This window comes from Schistocerca serialis, chromosome 1 (genome assembly GCF_023864345.2).
Source record: "Schistocerca serialis cubense isolate TAMUIC-IGC-003099 chromosome 1, iqSchSeri2.2, whole genome shotgun sequence".
NCBI classification, from domain to species: domain Eukaryota; kingdom Metazoa; phylum Arthropoda; class Insecta; order Orthoptera; family Acrididae; genus Schistocerca; species Schistocerca serialis.
This window is the reverse complement of record NC_064638.1, coordinates 252,181,596-252,204,042: the sequence shown is the minus strand read 5'-3', so window position 1 is coordinate 252,204,042 and position 22,447 is coordinate 252,181,596. Positions and strand designations below refer to the sequence as shown.

The window sequence follows — 22,447 nt, the reverse complement described above, 5'->3', positions numbered from 1 at the left end:
TTATGGTGATTCTCGTGTACAACTGTGATGGTGTTATCCTAATGCATTATGTTCCTCCACAGCAGACCATCAGTGCTCAGTATTACTGTTAGTTTTTGGAGCATCTCCTACGAACAGCTTTGCGAAAGAAACAGAGACACTTTCTGCGCAACCCACCCATCATTTCGCACAACAATGTGCGGGCGCATACAGCGCAAGTTGTGACTGCCCTGTTCGGTCGATGGGACGGAGAAGTGCTATACCATCCACCATACACCCTGGACTTAAGTTCTTGTGACTTTGATTTGATTCCAAAGGTGAAGAAATCACTTCGTGGCGTTCGCTTCGGAGCTGTTCCAGAGATTCAACAGGCAGTAGACCACTCCATTCGCACCATCAACAGAACAGGCTCTGCTAACGGTATACTATGCCTTCCACATCGCCGGCTATGGGTTCTACACAATGTGGTGACTACTTTGAAGGACAGTAACAGATTTTCTTCAAATTTACGTGTATTAAGTGTTTGGTGACATAAAGTTAAGAAAATTTGCATGTATTAAATGTTAAGAGGCATGAATTTAAAAAATAAAATATAAATCACTATGCTTTCCTGTAGATTTCAAATTAACAAACTTACAGTTGTAAGTTCTAATGTAGAGTGATGTGAAACGAGGAAAGTTTCACACTGGGATGAGGCTAGTGTGAGGTCCATCCACGACTGGCATAAATTACCCACCTTATCCCTTGAGGCGTGGAGGCACTAGGCCTCTGGAAATATGTCTCATTGTCTGCAAGACTCTACCATTTATCCAACAATAGGTCAGGGGGCTGGTGTCGGCCAGTTGTAAGTAAATGTGATGCTTCATTTTGGCCCACAAATTTTCAATGGAATTGAAGTCCAACACTCAAACAGGCCAGTCGATGTGGTTGATATCAGCCTGTTGTGAAAACTATTGCTGCATGATTACACTCGTGTCAACCAGTGTGTAGTTCTGCTGGAACTAGAGCACTTCACTGAGATAGCGTACTGGAACCTTCATACTGGATGTGTGCCAGGATACTGTCCCTCATGGCATGCATAGGCAGAGACACTCATCTGTGGTGCAGCGTGTTCTCATATATGGAATACCTCGGCAATTTTTGTGTCATGCTTGCAACACATACACAATGCAGTCAAAAAAAAAAAAAATATTTTTCAAAGGTGGCACAAACCATAATTACGTTCATGGAAGTCCAGATCATCAATGTTTAAATATTGTTTTGATGTTTCTCCGTTACTAGTGGCTGGCGTTGTTGAAGTTCACCCTCCATTGCAGTCTGCCACCAGCAAGGAGGGTAAAAATTTAAGAACACCAGCCACTTGTGCTGACAAAATTCCTGAAAAATCATTAAATAAATACCAGCCAATGATCCTAAGTCAGAAGCCAATAGGCAGTACGAGGTCTGTGAGACCCGAGTTTCTCCTGGCGTATACAACTTTCAAATAACTTCCGGGAATTCAGCCAGGTAACACTTTCAGCGACCGCCGATATTTCGGCGGGAGAACGCCCCGCCATTTTCAAGGCAAACTGCAACGGACAGGCGGCGTACATGCAATTTTAATACCTCGGTTCTCCGACAGAAGCAGGAAAGATAACACACACACACCACACACACACACACACACACACACACACACACACACACACACACACACACACACACACACACACTGAACACTAGTGCCACCAAAGATGACCAGTCAGAGCTATCGATAGTGAGACTATGAATTCGCAGGTGAGGCAGATTGACTCTGTTCCTCTGTTTTTTGACAAGGGAGAGAGCCGGATTCCAAACAGAGTTTAAACAGAAACCTCCATCCCTGTTAACGAGGTTGCTCGCTAATTTAATCTCAACTGCCTCCCTAATGACACTGTCCCAATAGCTGGACGTGCATGCCAATATCTCGGTGTTATTATATAACATGGGTATCCAAGCAATGTTCGGCAATAGCAGATCTATTTGGCTGCTGTAATCGTGTGTGCCGTTTATGCTCAGTACATCTGTCCTCCACGGTCCTGATAGTTTGACCAATATATGCCATGCCGCAGCTACAAGGAATACGATATACACCCGCCTTACGCAGTCCAAGATCATCCTTAACGGAACTCAAAAGTGCTCTAATTTTAGGTGGAGGTCGGAAAACACATTTCACATCGTATTTCCGTAAAATACGACCGATCTTATTGGACGTGTTTCCTACGTAAGGCAAAAAGGCAGTAGACTTAGGTGTTGACTCAGAATTATCATCAATCACCCGATGTACAGTTGGTCGATAGCGCAACGCACGTTCAATCTATCTATCACGACCCCGAAACAAAAAGACAATCATTGCAATGGAAGCATCCCGAGTCTCCAAGGCCGAAGAAAGTATGGCAGGTGTGAAGCAAAATCAAGGTGATGCTGACTGTCTTCTTTGATGTCCGTGGAATTTTGCATCACAAATATGCACCGGAAGGACAAGCAATGACAAAGAAGTACTATCAAGCTGTTCTCCGTGACACAGTTTGGTGCAAAAGACAAGACGTGGATGGCGAAAAACTGGCAACTGCATCATGACAATGTACCCCACACATTCATCCCACTTGATCCAAAATTTTGTAGCCAAACTTGGAATTACAGCCATTCGCCAACCTCCCTACTCTCCAGACATGTCTCCTTGCGACTTCTGGTTGTTTCCAAAATTGAAAACACCACTGAAAGGATCCTGTTTTGAGAGTGGAGAAGAGATAATGCGGAACACGATGGCGGAGCTGAATGCCATTCCAAAAGAAGACTTCCAGAACTGTTTCCAGCTGTGGAAGGATCTTTGGGCTAAGTGTGTGCAAGTGCAAGGGTCTTACTTTGAAGGGAATTAAGGTCCCAACCCCGTCAGATATTCAAAATATTTTTTCTAGCCAAATGTTAGACACTTTTTAGACAGGCCTCATATGTCTGGTATTGGCATTCACATTTGTTGCAGCAGTCATTACACCTATATCTACATTTGTAATCTGCAAGCCACCATATGCTGTGTGGTGAAAGGTACTTTGTGTGACACTGTCACTACCCCACTTTCCTGTTCCAGTCACACATGGTTCGTGGGAAGAATGATTACTGGTGAACCTCCATGTAGTCTCAATCTCTCTAATTTTATCGTCATGGCTCTTTTGCGATATATACATAACAGGACTCAGTATGTCGGCTGACCTTTTAAGCAATGCACGTTCTTGTAACTTTAACAGTAGACCGCACTGCAATGCAGGCGCCTCTCTTGCAGCGTCTTGTTACTGGAGTTGGTTGAGCATCATCATGACGCTTTCTTGCTTACTAAATGAATCTGTAATGAAACATAATTGCTCTTGTGAGACCTTAGTTTCTACCGGTGTATACAGTGTTCAAATAACTAATGGGAATGCAGCCGGTGACATTCTCGACAACTGTCAATATTTCAGCAGATCACACCCTACCATTTTCGAGGCAAAACTACAGCAAGTAAGGGCTGTGCAAGCGAAGTTAATACCTTGATTTTCACAGAAACTATGTAAAGATGACACACACACACACACACACACACACACACACACACACACACACACACACTGTAAACACTAGTGCCATCACAAACCAAAGATGACCGATGTCAGAAGTTATCGATAGTGAAATTAATAATTGGAGAATGAGGTAGCATAAATCTGTCTCCCCCCCCCCCCCCCCCCCCTCGGGTTTTCCTTTTTTCAGGTGAGAGAGCAGGATTACATGCAGAATTTAAGTAAAAACCACCATTTTTATTTATGGTTTGGTGCTGAATTAATGAACCTATTTCAATATGGATTGACTTCCACTTACGTTTTATTCAATGACCTCTAATACAAGCAGACGGATGGGATTGCAATGGGAAGCCTTTTTCCAATTTGTTCATGGGAAATTTCAAGGAACCTTCCTGGAGTTGGCGTCTTTGAAACCTGCATGTTTTCTCACATAAGTAGATGATACTTCTGTTGTTTGATCTCATGGCAGTCAGTATTTGAACACCTTTTCAGAACACCTGAATTCAATCCACCCAGAAATTTGTTTCGCAATGGAGATGTAAAAGGTGGCTGACTTCCCTTCCTTTATGTGTTGTCAGGAGGAAGGTCGATGGTATGTTGGGACATGCTGTTTATAGGAAGCCTATTCACACTGACTTGTATCTGCAGGTTGACAGCTGTCACCACCCGTCTCAACGTGAAAGGACTTCTGTCATCTCAGACATCGAGAGTTTTTTTGACTGAGTTAGCCCACCTCGAAGTCACTTTGTCAGAGTGGTTATAGTGAAAGGGAGATTAGATGTGCGTTGCGCTGTTGACCAACTGCGCACTGGCAGAGGAGCATTTAGAACGGTATTGATGTGAAGTGTGTTCATCGAGCACCATCTAGGGTTGGGGACCTTTAAGGTTCCGTAAAGGATGATATTGGTTTGCATAAGGCAGGTATCTACCATTTTCTGTGCAATTGTGTTATGTCATATGTTGGTCGGACTGTCAGGACTGTTGAGGACCAATGTAATGTGAGCATAAGTGACACACATGCTTACAAGTGCCGAGTAAATCCATCATTGCAGAACATAGTCTTGGCACTGGTCATACTATGGAATATAACAACACGGAGAGTCTAGCATGCACTTCCAGCTATTGGGATAGTGCTATTAAAGAAACTATTGAAATTAAATTAGCAAGTAACCTTATAAACAAAGATGGTAGTTTTTGTTTAAATTCTACATGGAATCCTGCTCTCTCATTTATCAAAAAACAGATGGACAGGGTTTATGCTACCTCATCCACTATTAATTTCACTATCGATAAGTTCTAACATCAGCCATTTTTGTTTTATGTGTACTGTGTGTGTGTGTGTGTGTGTGTGTGTGTGTGTGTGTGTGTGTGTGTGTGTTTACAGAGTTTCTGTGAAAACTGAGATATTAAATTCACTTGCACATTGCTTACTTGCTGTAGTTTTGCCTTGAAAATGGCAGGCTGTGCTCCTGTTGAAATATTGGTGCTTGTCAATGTCACACAGCTATATTCCCATAAGTTATTTGAACATACTGCTCTTCTTGAGGTTTTCTCTATCAGTTCTATGTGGTGTGTATCCCACTACGATGAACAATATTCAAGTATTAGTCGAACAAGTGTTTGTAATCCACTTCCTTTGCTGCTGGCCTACCTTTCCTGAGGATTCTTCCAATGTGTCTCTATCTGTCATCTGCCTTCATTTTGCTCTGTACACTTACTCCCAGATATTTTATAGAAATAACTGCTTCCAGTGATTGTCCTGCAATCCTGTTGCCACACAATAAGGGGTACTTCTGAATATGTATTTGAATATGTTAGATTTGTTTATGTTGAGGGTCAACTGCCCTTTCCTGAACCAAGTGTCAATCCTCTTCATGCATTTTGCTACAGTTTCTTAGCAGTTCAACTTCTGTGTACACAACAGCAGCATCTACAGAAAGTCTTGCAGAACTTTTGACAATATCTACGTGGTCATTTGCATATACGGTGACAAGTATGTCCTGTAACACTACCTTGGAGTTTGCCCAAAGATACTTTCACATCAAAAACTTCTCTATGTTCTGAATGACAAGCTGTGTTCTGTTTGCTAGAAACTCTTCAATCCAATCACACAGTTGGTCTGATGGATGCTTGATTTTGTTCATTAGATGGCAGTGTGGTACTGTATCGGAACTCCTTCTGGAAGGTAAGGAACAAGGCGTATCTGGGTGCCTGTGTCTGTTGCTTTCTGGATCTTGCAGATGAATAGAATGAGCTGGGTTTCACATATTCATTGTCTTCAAAACCCATGTTGATCGTACAGAGGAGACTTGCAGTCTCCAGAAATGTCATAATATGCAAGCATAAAACATCTTCCAAAATTCTACAATAGACCAACATCAGAGATAAAGGCCTACAGTTTTGTATGTCTGTTTGACAACACTTCTTTAAAATGGGAATTACCTGTGCTTTTTACCAATTACTAGGCACACATCACGCCTCTAGAAGCTTACGGTACTCTGCTGCTAGAAGAGAAGCAGGTTCTTTCTCATTCTCTGTGTAGAAGTGGCCAGTGGCCTTTCCTCTGTTAAGCGATTTCAGTGGCTTTTTTTGTCCTGTTGTCATTTTATTTTGATATTTGTCATTTTGTAGTCTGTCCGAGGTGGAGGAACAGTGCCATCTTCCTCTGTGAAACAGTTTCGGAAAAAAAATTAGAATTTCAGTATTTTCTGTGTCATCCTCTGTTTAAACACCGTTATGGTCATAATGTCTCTGTGTAGGTGGCTTCGATCCATTTACTGATTTAACATAAGATGAAAACTTCTTAGGATTTTCTGTCAAGTCAGTAGATGGAATTACCCTTATTTTGGCTTTGTATATTTTTTGTTTTCCTGTGAGACTTAGCTACATTTAAATTTGCTGTGAAGCTCTTTCTGATTCCATAGCATCTTTCTAATATGGTTGTCAAACCTCAGTGGGTCTTTTCCATTTTTTACAATTTTTGCTTGGCACATACTTTCCTAAAGTGTATTGTACAATGCTCTTGAACTTTGTCTGTTGTCAATGCTAGGGTGAAATGTTCAGGTTGACATGTCACATAATTTGAAATTGTCTTATATTGCTCTTGCTAAACAGATAGATCTTCCTACCTTTCTTTGCACTCCTGTTTATAGCCATGTTCAGTGATGCTGTAACCATCATATGACTGATTCCCTGTTCTACACTAACACTGTCGAAAACTTGGTGCTTGGCACAAACTGTTCAAAGATGTTGTCCTCACGAGTTGGTTCTCGAATTAATTGTTCAAAGTAATTTTCAGATAAAGACCTTAAAACAATTTCACTCAGTTCCCTGCCACTACTAGCAGTTCTCATCACTTGCATCTCCCAGTCTGTTGCTGATGAGCTATAGTCTCCACCTAAAACTACACCGTGACCAGGAAAGTTATGCAAAATATTCTCCAGGTTTCCTTTCAAATGCTCTACCACTATTGTTCATAAGGCAGGAGGTCTATAAAAGCATCCAATAATTGTATTTGAACCATCTTTAAAACTTTTCTTCACCCAAATATTTTGCACTTGGAATATGTACTAATCTCACTAGATATTATCATATTTTTTATGACTGCAAACACACCTCCACCACCAACATTCAACCAATCTTTGCAATATATATTTCAATCAGAACTTAGAATTTCATTACTGCTGACATTTAGTTTCAGCCAGGTTTATGCCCGTAGTACTAAGTGAGCTTTGTTACTGTTGCAAAACTAGTTCAGACACCTTCCTGTGGATGCTCCTGCAGTTAACACATTCACTGCCTTGCCCAAAATGAGTAAACTAGTTCGAGAAGTGAAGTTAAGCGGTTCATACAGGTCGATTTGTCATCTCATTTGTAGTCCATCCGTATCATCGAATCTGAAAAAAATTCTCGACAGTAGAATGGAGCCCGCGAGTTATGTCGTAGTTGGCATACGGAGCAGAAACATCAGCTCGGACACCAACTGAGAGATAACTTGTTGACAAGACTGTCACCAGCTTGCATATTTTGAAGCACGTTCGATAATTCATTCCATGTCTTTGTTGTAAATGGGTCAGTAGTTGTTCAATCTTCATTGTAGATGGTTTACTGATATTTATCATTATCTGTGTTCAGTTTTCCTCATGAAATGGCTAAAAATAAGAGCAAACTGTGTGAAGTAGCACTAGAACAGCCACTAACATGAATGAATCGGAATGGGATGAGTTTATGGATGAATTCTCGGATAGTGGAAGTTTCTGCACACCATCTTCATGTGATCATCCAACTGAGGATTTACATGTAAACAACAGTGAAAGCAATGAAGATGATGAGCTGGTTGGTCCACTATGAATAACAGTGACAACTGAAATGATATTCCTCAAGATCCACCAGTATTTGTGTTCAATGAGGATTGAAATTAGACTTACCAAATGTTGGTATCAATGCACTTGCTGATTTGTTTTCTTCTTCTTCTCCTCCTCCTCCTCCTCCTCCTTCTGAAGAGTTCCGAGTGGTCATTACATGAACAAACAAATCTGTATGCGAGCCAGGTAGCAAAAAAATGTGGGAGGAGAAGATCAACCAAGCTCTCGAGATGGAGGGATACAAATATTATGGAAATGAAAGTATTTCTGGGGCTATTGCTGCACATGGGACCTTGTATTCCATTGATGGACATTGCTGGACATTGCTGGAGTAGAAGTCCTTTTTACAATGTCATGTTCTGGGAATCTGTTAAAAATAGAAACAGATTTCAGCTGTTATTAAGATATGTACGCTTCTCGGACAACTCATTTAATCCAATGACTGGCTCTACACAATTAGGTCAGTTTTGGACCATTTCAATAGCCATGAGCAATAATTATGTTCCAGACAAGAATCTCTGCATTGTCAAATCAGTGGTTTTGTGGCACAGATGTCTGTTTTTCAGGCAGCATATCAACAACAAGAAACACAAGCTACATTTCTCCACTTGATAGTGGAGGACAAGAAATCCGCAATCAAGACCGTCATAAAATTGTTCGAGCCTCTGCTTCAAGACTTCCACTTGACTCGAAACCTGGAGAATGCATTCAGTTCTGGGAACGATGCTACTAAAGACAGCTCTACGTCTTCCTCCCAAGTGAGGCTATCTGTCTACAACAACTCATCCAGCTCCCTGTAGGAACTGAGGATGACCTCTAAACCAAGACGAGAGGCATCATTTATGCCAAAATGAGCCACGATTTGTAGCTGGGTGCACCCATTAGGCTGATTTGCTGCCATCAGAACTCCTCCACATCTCGAATAAAACCTCCTGGCAAGCGGACAGAGTGAACACTGGCCTCCTCCCCCTACCTGTCTCCTAGTTCTCTGGTGGGTCTCCATCAACTGCTTAACATTGGGTCTCCCAATGACAAGCAATTCCTCACTCTGCACTTGTCAGCAGTCCTCAAGAAGATCGGCCACAGTCCAAACAGACGTGGCATCCTGTACCAGCTCAGATACTCTTTCAGCAGTGTGCAAAACCACAGACCTGGTTTGAAGAATAAGGGGACAGCAATGTGGCCGGTACCCACTTTCACATCTCACCTTGCGCCCAGTGATTCGCGACCCCACCGATGATTTACGACCCCACCATCGTTCGCCAATCACCATCAGGCAAGTGCTGACCAGCAGAGATGTGCAAATGGGAAGGCAGAGAAACAATTGTGCTTGTGAAAAAATAATAATTCATGAAAGTGGAAAATCCCCTAAATTGCTGTGGGGTCTTTCTTGTCTTTCTGGTGTAAGTCTTCTAAAACTGTTGGTTTGAAAAGCACACGAGACATGATAATCATTCTGAAGTAGAATTACTTGGTACTTTCAAATTCATAAAATAGTTTAGGTAGCAGATTTGTTCATTTTGTGATACTGGTGCTGTGATCTACAAACTGAACTCTCACATATCCTGTTTTTCTGTACAGATCATTATCGGAGCAATGAAAATGCCCAAAATGAGAAGCAGTAATATTGTAAACTAATGAAGCTGTTGTTTATCATTGCAACATAAGTTACTAACAAGGGAACCTCCCCATCGCACCCCCCTCAGATTTAGTTATAAGGTGGCACAGGGATAGGCCATGAAGAACTGAACACAGATCAATCGAGAAAACAGGAAGAAGTTGTGTGGAACTATGAAAAAATAAGCAAAATATACAAACTGAGTAGTCCATGCGCAACGTAGGCAACATCAAGGAGAGTGCCAGCCTACGAGCGCCGTGGTCGAGTGGTTAGCGTGAGCAGCTGCGGAACGAGAGGTCCTCAGTTCAAATCTTCTCTCGAGAGAAAAGTTTAATTTTTTATTTTCAGACAATTATCACACATAATCAACTTCGCTCTCCAAAATTCCAGGACATGTTCAGATTTGCTTGGACATATGCACAATTTTACGGTCTACGCATGGAAACATTTGAAAACGTAAAAAACATATGTTTTGACAGAGCACAGGGAAAACTGTGCGACTGTGAAACTGTTGCATTCATTTGTTGCAGTTTGTGACAAACTCTTGTGTTTTCATCACTTTTTTGGGAGTGATTATCACATCCACAAGAAAACCTAAATCGGGCAAGGAAGAAGAATCTTTTTACCCATTCGCCTAGTGTGCAAGTTAGGTGGGTCGACAACATATTCCTGTCATGTGACGCACATGCCGTCACCAGTGTCGTATAGAATATATCAGACGTGTTTTCCTGTGGAGGAATCGGTTGACCTATGAACTTGCGATCAAATGTTTTCGGTTCCCACTGAAGAGGCACGTCCTTTCGTCTACTAATCGCACGGTTTTGCGGTGCGGTCGCAAAACACAGACACTAAACTTATTACAGTGAACAGAGACGTCAATGAATGAACGGTCAGATCGTAACTTTGCGAAAATAAAGAAAGTAAAATTTTCGCTTGAGGGAGGACTCGAACCAAAGACCTCTCGTTCCGCAGCTGCTCACTCTAACCACGGGACCACGGCGCTCCTCAGCTTACATTGTCCCTAATGTTGCATATCTTGCACATGGGCTACTCAGTTTGTATATTTTGCTTATTTTTTCATAGTTCCACACAACTTCTTCCTGTTTTCTCGATTGATCTGTGTTCAGTTTTTCAAGGCCTATCCACTGTGTCAATTTATAACTAAATCTGAGGGGGGGGGGGGGGGGGGGTGCGATGGGCAGGTTCCCTTGTAAGCAGTACACAACAGTGCATTATATATTAATACATTCAATATCCCAGGCATATAATGGAAGGAGTAAAGGTAATCACCCATTGTAGATGTGAGATTTTGAGTTGGCGACAATAAGATAAAGAAGATTGAAAACATATATTCCAGTAATGGGGTACTTTTTTCTTGCAAAAAAAATGAGGTAGATTATTTTATTTTTTTCATTTTGTGTATATAGTTGAGACTATGTTGAATCCAAGTTTTTGACCTCCAAAACACTCGGGACAATTTAATGGCCAAAAAACCAAGAAATTTTGGCACTTTTTCAGGTTTTTGCCTATTACTCAGAAATTGTACATCCTACTGAAAATTTTACCCTTACCAAAATGAAATAACATTAAATTCTGCATCAAATGGCCTATGTAAATGTCCAGAACAGTGCAGCCATTTGGCGATAAGCAGTTGTCAAATCCCCCTGCGAGTTCGGGGGTTAGAATAGGCCTGAGGTATCCCTGCCTGTCGTAAAAGATGACTAAAAGAAGTCTCATGATTTTCAGCCCTACACGTTCAGGTCCCATTTTATGGTTTGACCTGCCACTTTACAAATTCTGCAGAAGTGCTGGCCATATGGGGATGGATGCCTTATGTGGTGCATGAGTTTTCCATAGTGCCCTTAGATTCGATCTCATGCACCTCTTGTCATGGCTTTGCATCTCCACCTGCAATTCAACTATTTGGGTGAGGTCACTTTTTCAGGGTATGTCATCTTCTTCCATTGTCTCCTGTCCTCTTTCGCCCCGTGACAGTTTTAGCTTTCTCTGCTCCCAATATCCAGCACAGTAGCCGGTCTGTTGTGGTGGGGCCGTCATGTACCCATTTGGTGGTAGCCCTCAGACAACACAAGGATCGCACTGCTGATGCCTGAGCTGTAAACTCCCCACGTATGCCAAGGAGTAGATGCATATCCTCCTGGGGTCTCAGGACTCCCTGCAATGGCCATCATGCCAGGTGTGTGGGTGGGTGGTGCCTGGGGGGGGAGCCCCTGATCGGAGTGGATGGCATCAGGGCAGATGACCTGCAATGGAGCGGACTAAGTCATCTCTTGCTGGTGACCGTATGGCACCAGCAGTCTTTAAGAAGGACAAGATGGAGTACAATGCTGACAGTTATGACCCTAAATAGTTTCCCTCCCTCGGTACACCATGGGAGGAATGTAGGGCTACAGAAAGAAGAGAGCCATATTTGCCTCGGTATTTAGTCTGTAGAAGAATGGACGGGGACTTCGTTCTACCTATGAAGCTTCAGTTTTTTGTTGAACATTTTGAGGATAAGTTTGGGGAAGTGACAGTGCTGTTAAAAGATGAGAAGCGGTGCAGTCTTGATTCAGACAGCATCCCCAGCCCAATCCCGGGTGTTGCTTGCTTGTGACCGGCTGGGGGATATTCCTGTTTCCGTCACTCCCCATAAAAGCCTCAACATGGTCCAGGGGATTATTTTCCAACGCGACTTCCTCTGACGACGAGCTCTGCGCCAGTCTAGAATCGCGTGGTGTTCATTTCATCTGACGCATTTACAGGGAACCCAAAGATAACAGGTTTGCTACCAGTGCCTTCATATTGGCCTTTAAGGGTATTCATGCCTGAAAAGGTCAAAATGGTGTACCGCTGTGACGTTAAACCATACGTCCCTCCCCATATGTGGTGCTTTAAGTGCTGGAAATTCGGGCACATGTCTTCGAACGCCACGTGTCGAGACTGCGGTCGTCCACTGCATCCAGATACTCCCTGTGCGCCTCCTCCCACTTGTATCAACTGTGGAGAGCAGCACTCCCCTGTTCACCAGACTGCACAGTACTCGAAAAGGAGCAGAAAATCATGGAGTACAAGACCCTGAACCGATTGAATTACCAAAAGGCTAAACATAAATTTGAACGATTACACCTCTGTGCCACAAACAGTGGACTCTCCGGGCTTCCAGAATACATCTGCCCTCTTGGAGCTATTTCGGGAGCAAGGCCCCCCCTCAAACGCAGGGGACATCGGTCCCCTCCCCCCTGCCAAAGAAGCAACAGCCTCCTCCGGCTCCTCTCTTGCAGAAGGGGTCCCTTGGGACCCTCTCTCCCAAGTTCTCCACTAATGCCCTAATGCCACAGTGGTCAATCGCCAGTGACTAAAGGAGCCAAAAGCTGCTGGACGAAGAGCTTTACAGTCTTCCTCTGTGCCTGAAGCTACTTCATAGAAGTCCTCCCAGCAAAGAAAAGAAGTCCCCTAAGAAAAAGGACACTCCGGTGGCCCCAACACCACCACTCCCTACCAGTTCTGCACCTGCAGATGAGGTGGAGACCTCTGCATCCCCTGATGACTTGGATCTCACTTACGCCTCATCCACAATAGGAATGGATACAAACACTTAGTTGGTGGCAGCAGGTGACCCGGAGGCATAACCTGCCTCCTTGCATGCTTCAGGCCTTCACAGCTTCACAATATCATCATCCTCCAGTGGAATTGCTGTGGTTTGTTCCACCACCTGGCTGAGCTGCGGCAACTGTTAAGCTTTACACCTGCTTTCTGCATTGCCCTCCAGGAAACCTGGTTCCCTGCAATGCAGGCTGCTGCCATCCACAGCTATAAGGGATATTACAGGGATCGTAGCGACTCAGGTGGAGTTTCCGTCTTATGTCCTGAACACAGTATGTAGTGAACCGGTGCCCCTTCAAACCCCTGTAGAAGCTGTGGCTGTCAGAATAAGGATGACACAGGAAATAACTGCCTGCAACATATATCTTCCTCCAGATGGTGCAGTATCCCTGAAAACATTGGCTGCACTGATTGATCCACTCCCTAAACCTTTCCTACTTTTGCCCATAACCCCTTGTGGGGTGGCACTGCGCTTTCTGGCTGAGGTAGAAATGTTGAGACTTTCCTGTCTCAACTCGACCTCTGCCTCTTAAATACTGGGGACCCCACACATTTCAGTGTGGCTCATGGCACTTACTCGGCCATTGATTTATCCCTCTGCAGCCCAGGCTTTCTCCCATCTACCCTCTGGAGAGCCCACGATGACTTGTGTGGTAGTTACCACTTCCCCATCTTCCTGTCACTCCCCCAGCGCCAATCGCCCAGACGCCCACCAATATGGGCTTTAAACAAGGCACACTGGGAAGCTTTCACCACTACTGTCACCGTTGAATCTCCCCCACATTGTACCATCGATGTGGAAATTGATCAGGTCACTAGAACGATCGTTTCTGCGGCAGAAAACACGATCCCTGTTCTTTAGGATGCCCCCAGCCAAAGTCAGTACCTTGGTGGTCACCAGAAATCAGTGAGGCAATTAAAGAGCATCAGCGAGCTCTACAGCAACATGAGCAGCACCCTTCCCTGGAGCACCTAATATCTTTTAAATGGGTCTGTGCCTGCCTTCTCCAGCTTATAAAAAGATGGAAACAGGTGCGTTGGGAGAGATACGCCTTGACCATTGTCATCACCTTCCCAAGCCTTGGGCGCCATACGTCACCTTCCCAAGTTTGGCTGAAGATTAGACGTGTTTGTGGGTACCAGACTCTGACAGGTGTTACTGGCATTAACATCATTATCTACCAATGCAAACGCAGTTGCCGAGCACTTTGCTGAGCGCTATGCTCAAGCCTCCACATCAGAGAATTATCCCCCAGCATTTCGCATCATCAAACAGTGGATGGATAGTCCTCTTGTTCACTGAACGTTACATTGAACCCTATACTGGAGCCCCTCAGTGTCCTTGCACATTGCCCCGACACAGCTCCTGGACCAGATTGGATCCACAGTCAGATGCTCAAACATCTCTCATCCGACTACAAGCAACATCTCCTCGTCATCTTCAACCGAATCTGTGCGATGGAATCTTTCCATTGCAGTGGCGGGAGAGTACCATCATTTCTCTGCTCAAACCCAGTAAAAACCTGCTTGATGTGGATAGCCATCGCCCCATCACTCTCACCAACATTCTTTGTAAGCTGATGAATGTATGGTAAGTTGGCGGTTGTGTTGGGTCTTCGAGTCAGATGGCCTACTGGCTCCAGCCCAGGGCGGTTTCCGCCAAGGGTGCTCTACCGTTGATAGTCTAGTTTCCATTGAGTCTGCCATCCAAACAGCCTTTTCCAGATGCCAAAACCTGGTTGCTGTCTTTTTTTATTTACGAAAAGCTTGCGACACGACCTGGTGACATCATATTTTTGCCACATTATATGAGTGGTGTCTCCGGGGACCACTCGCGATTTTTATCTAAAATTTCCTATTGCTCCGTTCTTTCCATGTCCATGTTGGTACCTCCCATAGTCCCCCCCCCCCAATATCCAGGAGAATAGGGTCCTGCAGGGCTTTGTATTGAGTGTATTCTCTATTTTAGTGGCCATTAATGGTCTAGCAGCAGCTGTCGCGCCAGCAGTCTCACCTTCTCTGTATGCAGACGACTTCTTATCGTACCACGGACTTATCGTACCATCTGAGGGTGGGCATTTAAGCTTCTCTCTGAGGTTGCCACTCTCCCTCCATTTTAACCCTGTCACACTTTCTTCGCTTTTTTTTTTTTATATGTGTTCATTTCGCCTCGTCTTTTTGGGGTTATTGTGATCAGGCAGCCCAGACCATATCCTCTATGGTTTTAATATCTTCTTCTACTTTTCTTTGTGGTGCATGTTTTGCCTGTTTTTTGTTCATTCCATTCGATTTCTTTTTAGGTATGGTGTTGGATGTTTTTGCACCTTGAGCCTTGCTTGCGTCAGGAAAAAGGGACTGATGACCCTGTAGTTTGGTCCCTTTATACCCCAAGCCAACCAGTTGTCAAAGTTCACTCATTTTTAGCAACTTGGCTAAAAAGTCGACTTCAATTCCTGTAACTCAAAAAGCACTGCTTCGAAACAAAAATGTCAAGTTATCAGAGCTGTAGAGCATGAAATTTCATGTTACAAAAGCATCTAGTTTTTCAGTTTTAGGCACTATTAAGCATTCATGCACTTTGAAAGCCAAAGTAATTCAATTTTATTGTTTTTCTTTTATGTCAAAGTTATTCAAGGTAATGAAATTTCTAGCAGGAAGACTGCTCTCTAATGAACACCTGTGTGCTCTCTGTGCATACCTTTTTAATTTCCTTCATTCATGTGTATTTTTATTCGTTTTTATCCATGCCTTGATTTGTAAGAGTGGATTGCTAAAATGAAAACCAAGCACATAGCAATGGCCAATATGTATTTATGTGTGTGTAATATAAAATTTGTACAAATGAACAAATAATAGCGCCTAGCAATATTAAAAAACAATTTAAATATGAAAGATTAACATTTTATCAGATTTCAATTCCATTGAGGTTGTTTGGGAGATTGTGGTATGTCGTGGTCGAGCATCCGATCTTCAGGATCCATTGCGGCACCTTCACCAACTTCCTCATCGTGGAACATACCTTCTCTCTCTTCCTCATCGAGCCCAATTTCAGGAGCGTTCTTGCAAGATAAGCGACAACATTTGTACGTAACAAGCAGCTCAGTCCAGGCTTGCGACATCCACATACTTCTGCTCATCTTGTTTTGCATGCTCAGGAAATCGTCTTCACTTGAGTATGCGGTGCCAGATTTTTTGTCATCCTCATGGGAAACAAACTTGATAAGTTTTTCTTCCACTCCCACTGGTGTGGATCAGTTTTATTCCCCACCCAGGACTGCACTTGATGGTAAGATCGCAATGAGTGCCACCTAGCAGGGTCTGATGTTGGCAGTTGCCTTTCTTATGGAAAGCTTTTCTCATGGCAGACTTTACACAGAAGTTCATCCAAAGTCACACAATTGTAATTCCCATACAGTGTTACAATCAGCTGCTCTCCAGCCTGTGCTATTAAGTCTTGGGAGACTTAGGTTATAACAAATTCAGCAGCTAGCACTTTGAGGTGTGGCTGTTGCTTCATAAGGTTTCGTGACTTCCCTTTCCCTTGCCCAAAAAAAAAAGAGAATTTGGTATCAAGTTCTTTGAAGACATGGCTGAAAAGAGCAAATGCAGGATTGAAATTGAAAGAATTACTGGAGTACCACATTCATGCTGATTTCTCTCTTCCCAGTTTATGGAAGTACACGTTGGTGTAGTTGTTTCCTCAGCCCATTATGAGAACAAGCATGCCAATGTCCACTCTTACAATTGCTGCACCATCAGACTTAGTAACTTGGGAAACAGATGTTTCCACAATTAATAAATCAGCGTCATCTGCCTGTAGTACTTGAATACCTCCATCCTCAAACTTCCTCATGGGCAAAAAAATCAAGTGGTTCTGGTTGCTCTTATTTGCAAGAAACTTCTCCTGTATGAATACAGCATTTGTACCTTCATTGAAAATGATATCTGTTGGAGAACCTGGTGTCTTTAAATGACGAGATCTTTCAGAAGACTTTGTTCTCCATTGGCTAGACAAAAATTCAGAAATTGAATGTCTTTTTTGTCAATCAGTGTTCTTGTCAGACTCCACAGCTGTGTAGGGAGAGACTTCCTCCCATAGAATGGTAAGTATTCAACCTGTCAGTTGTGCAGATGCTAAAATTACCATTATCAGAGATGAGCTGAATGAATCCTCCACAGGCTATGTTAGGATGCTCAGGTTGAGCAGTCGATGACATCTCAAATAGGGAAGCTTCAATATATGGAGCTGTGAATTCAATTGCACTAAGAGCGTTGACAATAAGTCTCGACCCAAATCTTTTGTGGATGAATATACTGAACCCTATCAATAATAAAGATAGAAATGATCTTGGCCTTGCTGCAGAAATCACTGCATGTGACAAAGCAACACACCGTTTTTCCATTTATATAGAGTTAATTTTGACTTAAAAAAAAAAGCAACAAAATGGAATTGCTTTGACTTTCAAGTGTATTAATGCTTAATAGTGCATAAAACTGAAAATCTAGTCACTTTTGTAACATGAAATTTCATGCTCTACAGCTTTGACATTTTTCATTTGAAGTTGACATTTTTCAGTTACAGTTGCTGCAGCCAACTTTTGAGCCAGATTGGTAAAAATGAACGAACTTTGGCAACTGATTATGGCCAAATGATTGCACCAATTTGGATATTTAAATAGGTCATTTGACGCAAAATTTAATGTTCTTTCATTTTAATTTGGGCAACATTTTCAGTAGGATGCATAGTTTTTGAGTAATAGGAGAAAACCTGAAAAAGTGCCAAAATTTCTTGGTTTTTTGGCCATAAAAAGTTGTCTTGAGAGTTAAACTTGGAATCAACACACTCTCAATTATATGCACAATATAAAAATTTTTTGCAAGCAAAGGGCCTATTTTGTGATGCCGTTGCTGGACTAATTACTGAGCTTCCAACAATATCTTCTTCAAAACTGTCTAAAAACGCACACACCCATGGCTACTTTGTCCTCGTTGATTATGTTGGCCTGGAACTACAGTTCATCTGGGTTGTCACATCATTCATCTGCTTAACACTCCGGAAATAAAATTATAACCTAAAATTGCCCCCTTAATTCCCTAGGAACCTGTGACACAGGAATAATGAGTGGCATCTGACTTACTTTGGCTGATATTCTTATCTACATTGGATTGTATTAGTCAGGTGCTGGGTGACTACTGTGCTTTTGCACACACTATAGAATGGAAAGTAGTAGGCATTATAGTGTGTCCCCTTTGGACATGATCAAGTTCTTAGCTACAGAAGAGTCTCGATAGTTTGAGATGAACGGGACCAGAACCACCTCGAACTATCAAAATTTAAATGGGAAAAAGAAATATTATGATGTTGTAAGTAATACAGGTCAAAATATGAACTTTATTAAAATAAAAGTATTTACACATGCATTTGCATTGGCAGAATAACAACAGTTATTTATTTAGACAAGTAATAGTGAAGTGTCTTTTGTTTGATGAAGCTGCAACGTTTCCTCGTGGCAATGTCATGCCACCGTCTCAGGAGCAGTAGGTCAGTTGGTGTTGCCTCAGGCTGTTGTTCTACGTAGCATATGGCGGCCTCGAGAGCAGCCTAGCGATCGGTGTGACTTATCATCGGTGCAGCCTCTGCCTCGTCATTCTCACACTGCGATGGAATGTTAACCATGTGAATTATAGAAGAGTCTGTCACTTCCAACTGTCTGTCCGAATTTAACCACTCGCCTACTTCCACCCCTTCTGCCTCTTCACGCCCTGGCAATCTTCTGATTAAATTACACAATGGTTGATCGTCGTCATCTGCTAAATCTTCAGTTTCTGTGTCTAGCATACTTTCCTGTAGAATTTTCCTCCATGACTTAGAAATTGTGTCTGACTTTATTTCGCTCCAAGATTCGCTAATCCAGTACACGTCCTTCAAAGTCACTTTCTTCAAAGCTCCTACAATGCTTTTGTTGTCTTCGGAATGCAGGATTGACTGTAGCAATCGCCGTCGATACTTTTTTTTTTTTTTTTTTTTTTTTTTTTTTTTTCCTTCTTTCACACACACACACACACATTCCAGAACACCCTGATCGATGGGCTGAATAAGACAGGTAACGTTTGGTGGGAAAAACAAGGCGCGGATACTGTCGCACTGCAGTTCTCCTGCACTTGGATGTGAGGACGCATTATCCATGAGCAAAATTGCTTTGCATGGCAGTCCCCTTTTCTTTTAAAAAAATCTTGCAGTCAGGTACAAATGAGTAAAAAAAACCATTTCTTGAAGATTTCCTGATTCATCCAGGCATTATTCTGATGTGTATAGACAACTGGAAGAGCTGAGATGGATACATTCTTGAATGCTCTTGACTTGACAGACTTCCCAATCACAATTAGTTTTAGTTTGTGGTTTCCAGTTGCATTTGAAGCTGCCATAACTGGGAGCCGCTCTTTGCTTTTTTTGTGCCCAGTAGCACTTTTTTCTTCACAAGAAGCAAGTGATCTCGCTGGTAACATTTTAAAATTTAGCCCAGTTTCGTCACAGTTATATATTTGTTCATTAGACAAATTTTCGTCAGTTATGATTTTTTAAACTCGGCGATAAATTTTGAAACGGCCTGAGCGTCAGCAGAGAGTTTTTCTCCACATACGTCTGGCTGACGCACTCCATACCTCTTCTTCCACTTGTCGAGCCAGCCCACACTAGCGGCAAAAATTGTCATCTCCTTCCTGCAGCTGGTTTCTGAAAAACAAAGTTTTTCCTTGCAAGATTGGGCCAGAAATTGGAGCACCCTTCTGTCTCTGTTGGGTAAACCACATGAACAGTGCCTCACTTGTTTTTTCAAAGTCTGACTTCTTTATACTTCTTCGACTGAGAGATTCGTGTGAGTATTTCTGTGAAGAAAACTGTTCCAATTTAAGTCGGTTTCTTCACCAGTCACCACCAGTAACTTCACCGACAACCATATTCGAGAGCAAGTTTTTTTGTATTGTTTCTCCTTTGTCAAGTCATCTTAGTGCTTCTAATTTTAATGCAAAGGCACAAATTTCCTCTTTTTTGTTACAGCACTCATCTTTGTAAGGTGTACAATGGTACACACAGTCAACAAAAAAAACACACACAACACTGTACAGTACAGGTACTGGGAACTACAGCAGCTTATGAACTCCCCAGTTTTGATCGGTAGCAGCCGGCAGCAGTCGGGGTATTTCGTGCCATACTGACAACAGATGTTCATGCAACAGGGCAGCGAGCTAATCGTCGGCGTTGATTGCGTTGTTGTCTGCTTTGTCACTGAGCTGTACTCTCCCTATCTATCTTTTGCAATGATGTTTTCATTATTTATCATGTCAGTAAAAAAAAGAGAGTTGATCGTTGCAACTTAAAAATAAATAAATAAATAGAGGCTTGGATTATGGGAAACTCGAACTATCAAGATTCTACTGTACTATGAATTGCACATATCAGCAACGGTGGATGCACCAAGGAAATTTTTATCTTATTCTCATCTCTAGCAGTGGTCAAAATTCTTATATGAAAATGGCTAGAATCCGGAAATATTAGCCACTAGACAGCAGGGTACATTTATTCTCTGGCTTGACATTTGGACTAATATGCCACTGGAAAAATTGAGACTATTAAGGAAGTGTTGCGTGGAAGTCAGTACCAATCAAACACTGATGTATATCAAAGTGACTACAAATTCTGAAATATGATGAATGCTTGATTTTGTATTGTAGTTCAGAATGATATAATTGTTCTAAATATATGATATTGTTGTCTTAATGCCGGCCGCGATGGCCGAGCGGTTGTAGGCGCTTCAGCCCGGAACTGCGCGACTGCTACAGTCGCAGGTTTGAATCCTGCCTCGGGCATGGATGTGTGTGGTGTCTTTAGGTTAGTTAGATTAAGTAGTTCTAAGTTCTACGGGACTGATGACCTCAGATGTTAAGTTCCATAGTGCTCAGAACCATTTGAACCATTTTTTTGCTGTCTTAATATAAAATTCTAACAAAAATACATTTATCTGAATAATCCTCTTTAAATCCTGCAGATACATTCCTAATTTGTTACAGGAGCTTCATCTCAAATGCATCACTGAAGACACACTTGCGAACACATGAAGGAGCAAAGATCTACAGTTGCCCATTTTGCGACAATAATTTCTCAACCAACAGCAGCCTTAAGAGACACATGGTGACACATAGTGAGAGTCGGCCATTTATGTGTCCTTACTGTCGTAAAACATTCAAAACATCTTTTAATTGTAGAACACACATGAAAACTCATCGGCAGGAATTAGTGCTTCAGGTAATTTATCTTCTTGGTTGTATTTCCACTCGATTGAACTGTATATTTTCTTTTGGCAATATAATAATGGCACAACCTGGTGTATGATCTTCTGCTTTGTAAAGAAGCATCTGCAGAGTTTTTCTACTTTTACATTAAAAGGTGATTTAAACATGTATTATGGAACTAATATGGAAGTTACTCCATCTTTTGTGATTGTGATTTTATTCGGATCAGGCATGTTTCGCTTTATTTAAACCATCTTCAGTGGTCAACTTTTTTTTGGCTCCTATATTAATTCTGTGTATTCTTCCATACACATGTGCTCGATATTACTCGTAAAACATCAACAGCAGAAGAGATGCCAATAACAACTACATAGAAAATTTTGTTATGATAACCAGTTCTGTAGAAGTGCCGCAACTACTCTCCTACTCAAATTACACTATTTTACATGTTGGAGGAATCAGAAGGGTGTGTGTGTGTGGGTGTGTGTGTGTGTGTGTGTGTGTGTGTGTGTGTGTGTGTGTGTGTGTGTGTGGGCGTGCGCACACTTGTGCTTGTGCTTATATTTTTATGTTATTGTGACAGAATAAAAATAAGCACAGATGTGTGTTGCTTGGTGCAGTTCCTAACCAGTAATTACCTTACTGTATTTCTGTCATCAGTGAAACTGAAGCATTGCATCGTGCATTGAAACACCCTATATTTGAAGTATTGCATGGTCTACAGAATGAGCTTCGTTTCACTCCATTTATACTTGCGTCAACCATTGTCTGAAATGATGTTGTTGGTACCTGTTTCTCGCGATGGAGCACAATTGTAGAAATTATGGGGGCTTGCTGTAAAGCAATGCCTCCAGTTTTTTTATGTAAAAACAGGTTTTAAATAACACAAAATTACTTAACATTTACATCTTTATTTTTCATGTATGTATATTTATTTCTCAACATAGTCACCCTGATGACAAACACATTTCTCCCAAGGAGAGACCAATTTGTGTTACTTGTACTTTGTTGATGAAGCTACA

The 22,447-nt window shown here is 42.2% G+C and overlaps 1 protein-coding gene across 2 annotated transcripts in view; it reads left to right on the top strand.

Moving 5' to 3' along the window:
- LOC126467166 (zinc finger protein 236-like) overlaps nucleotides 1-22,447 on the top strand; it is a 234,085-nt gene that overhangs the window by 114,450 nt on the left and 97,188 nt on the right. For both annotated transcript variants that reach the window (XM_050096441.1, XM_050096442.1), the window contains exon 17: nucleotides 21,204-21,438. In XM_050096441.1, coding sequence (XP_049952398.1) covers nucleotides 21,204-21,438 — 235 coding nt within the window. The remainder of the gene's footprint in view (nucleotides 1-21,203; nucleotides 21,439-22,447) is intronic.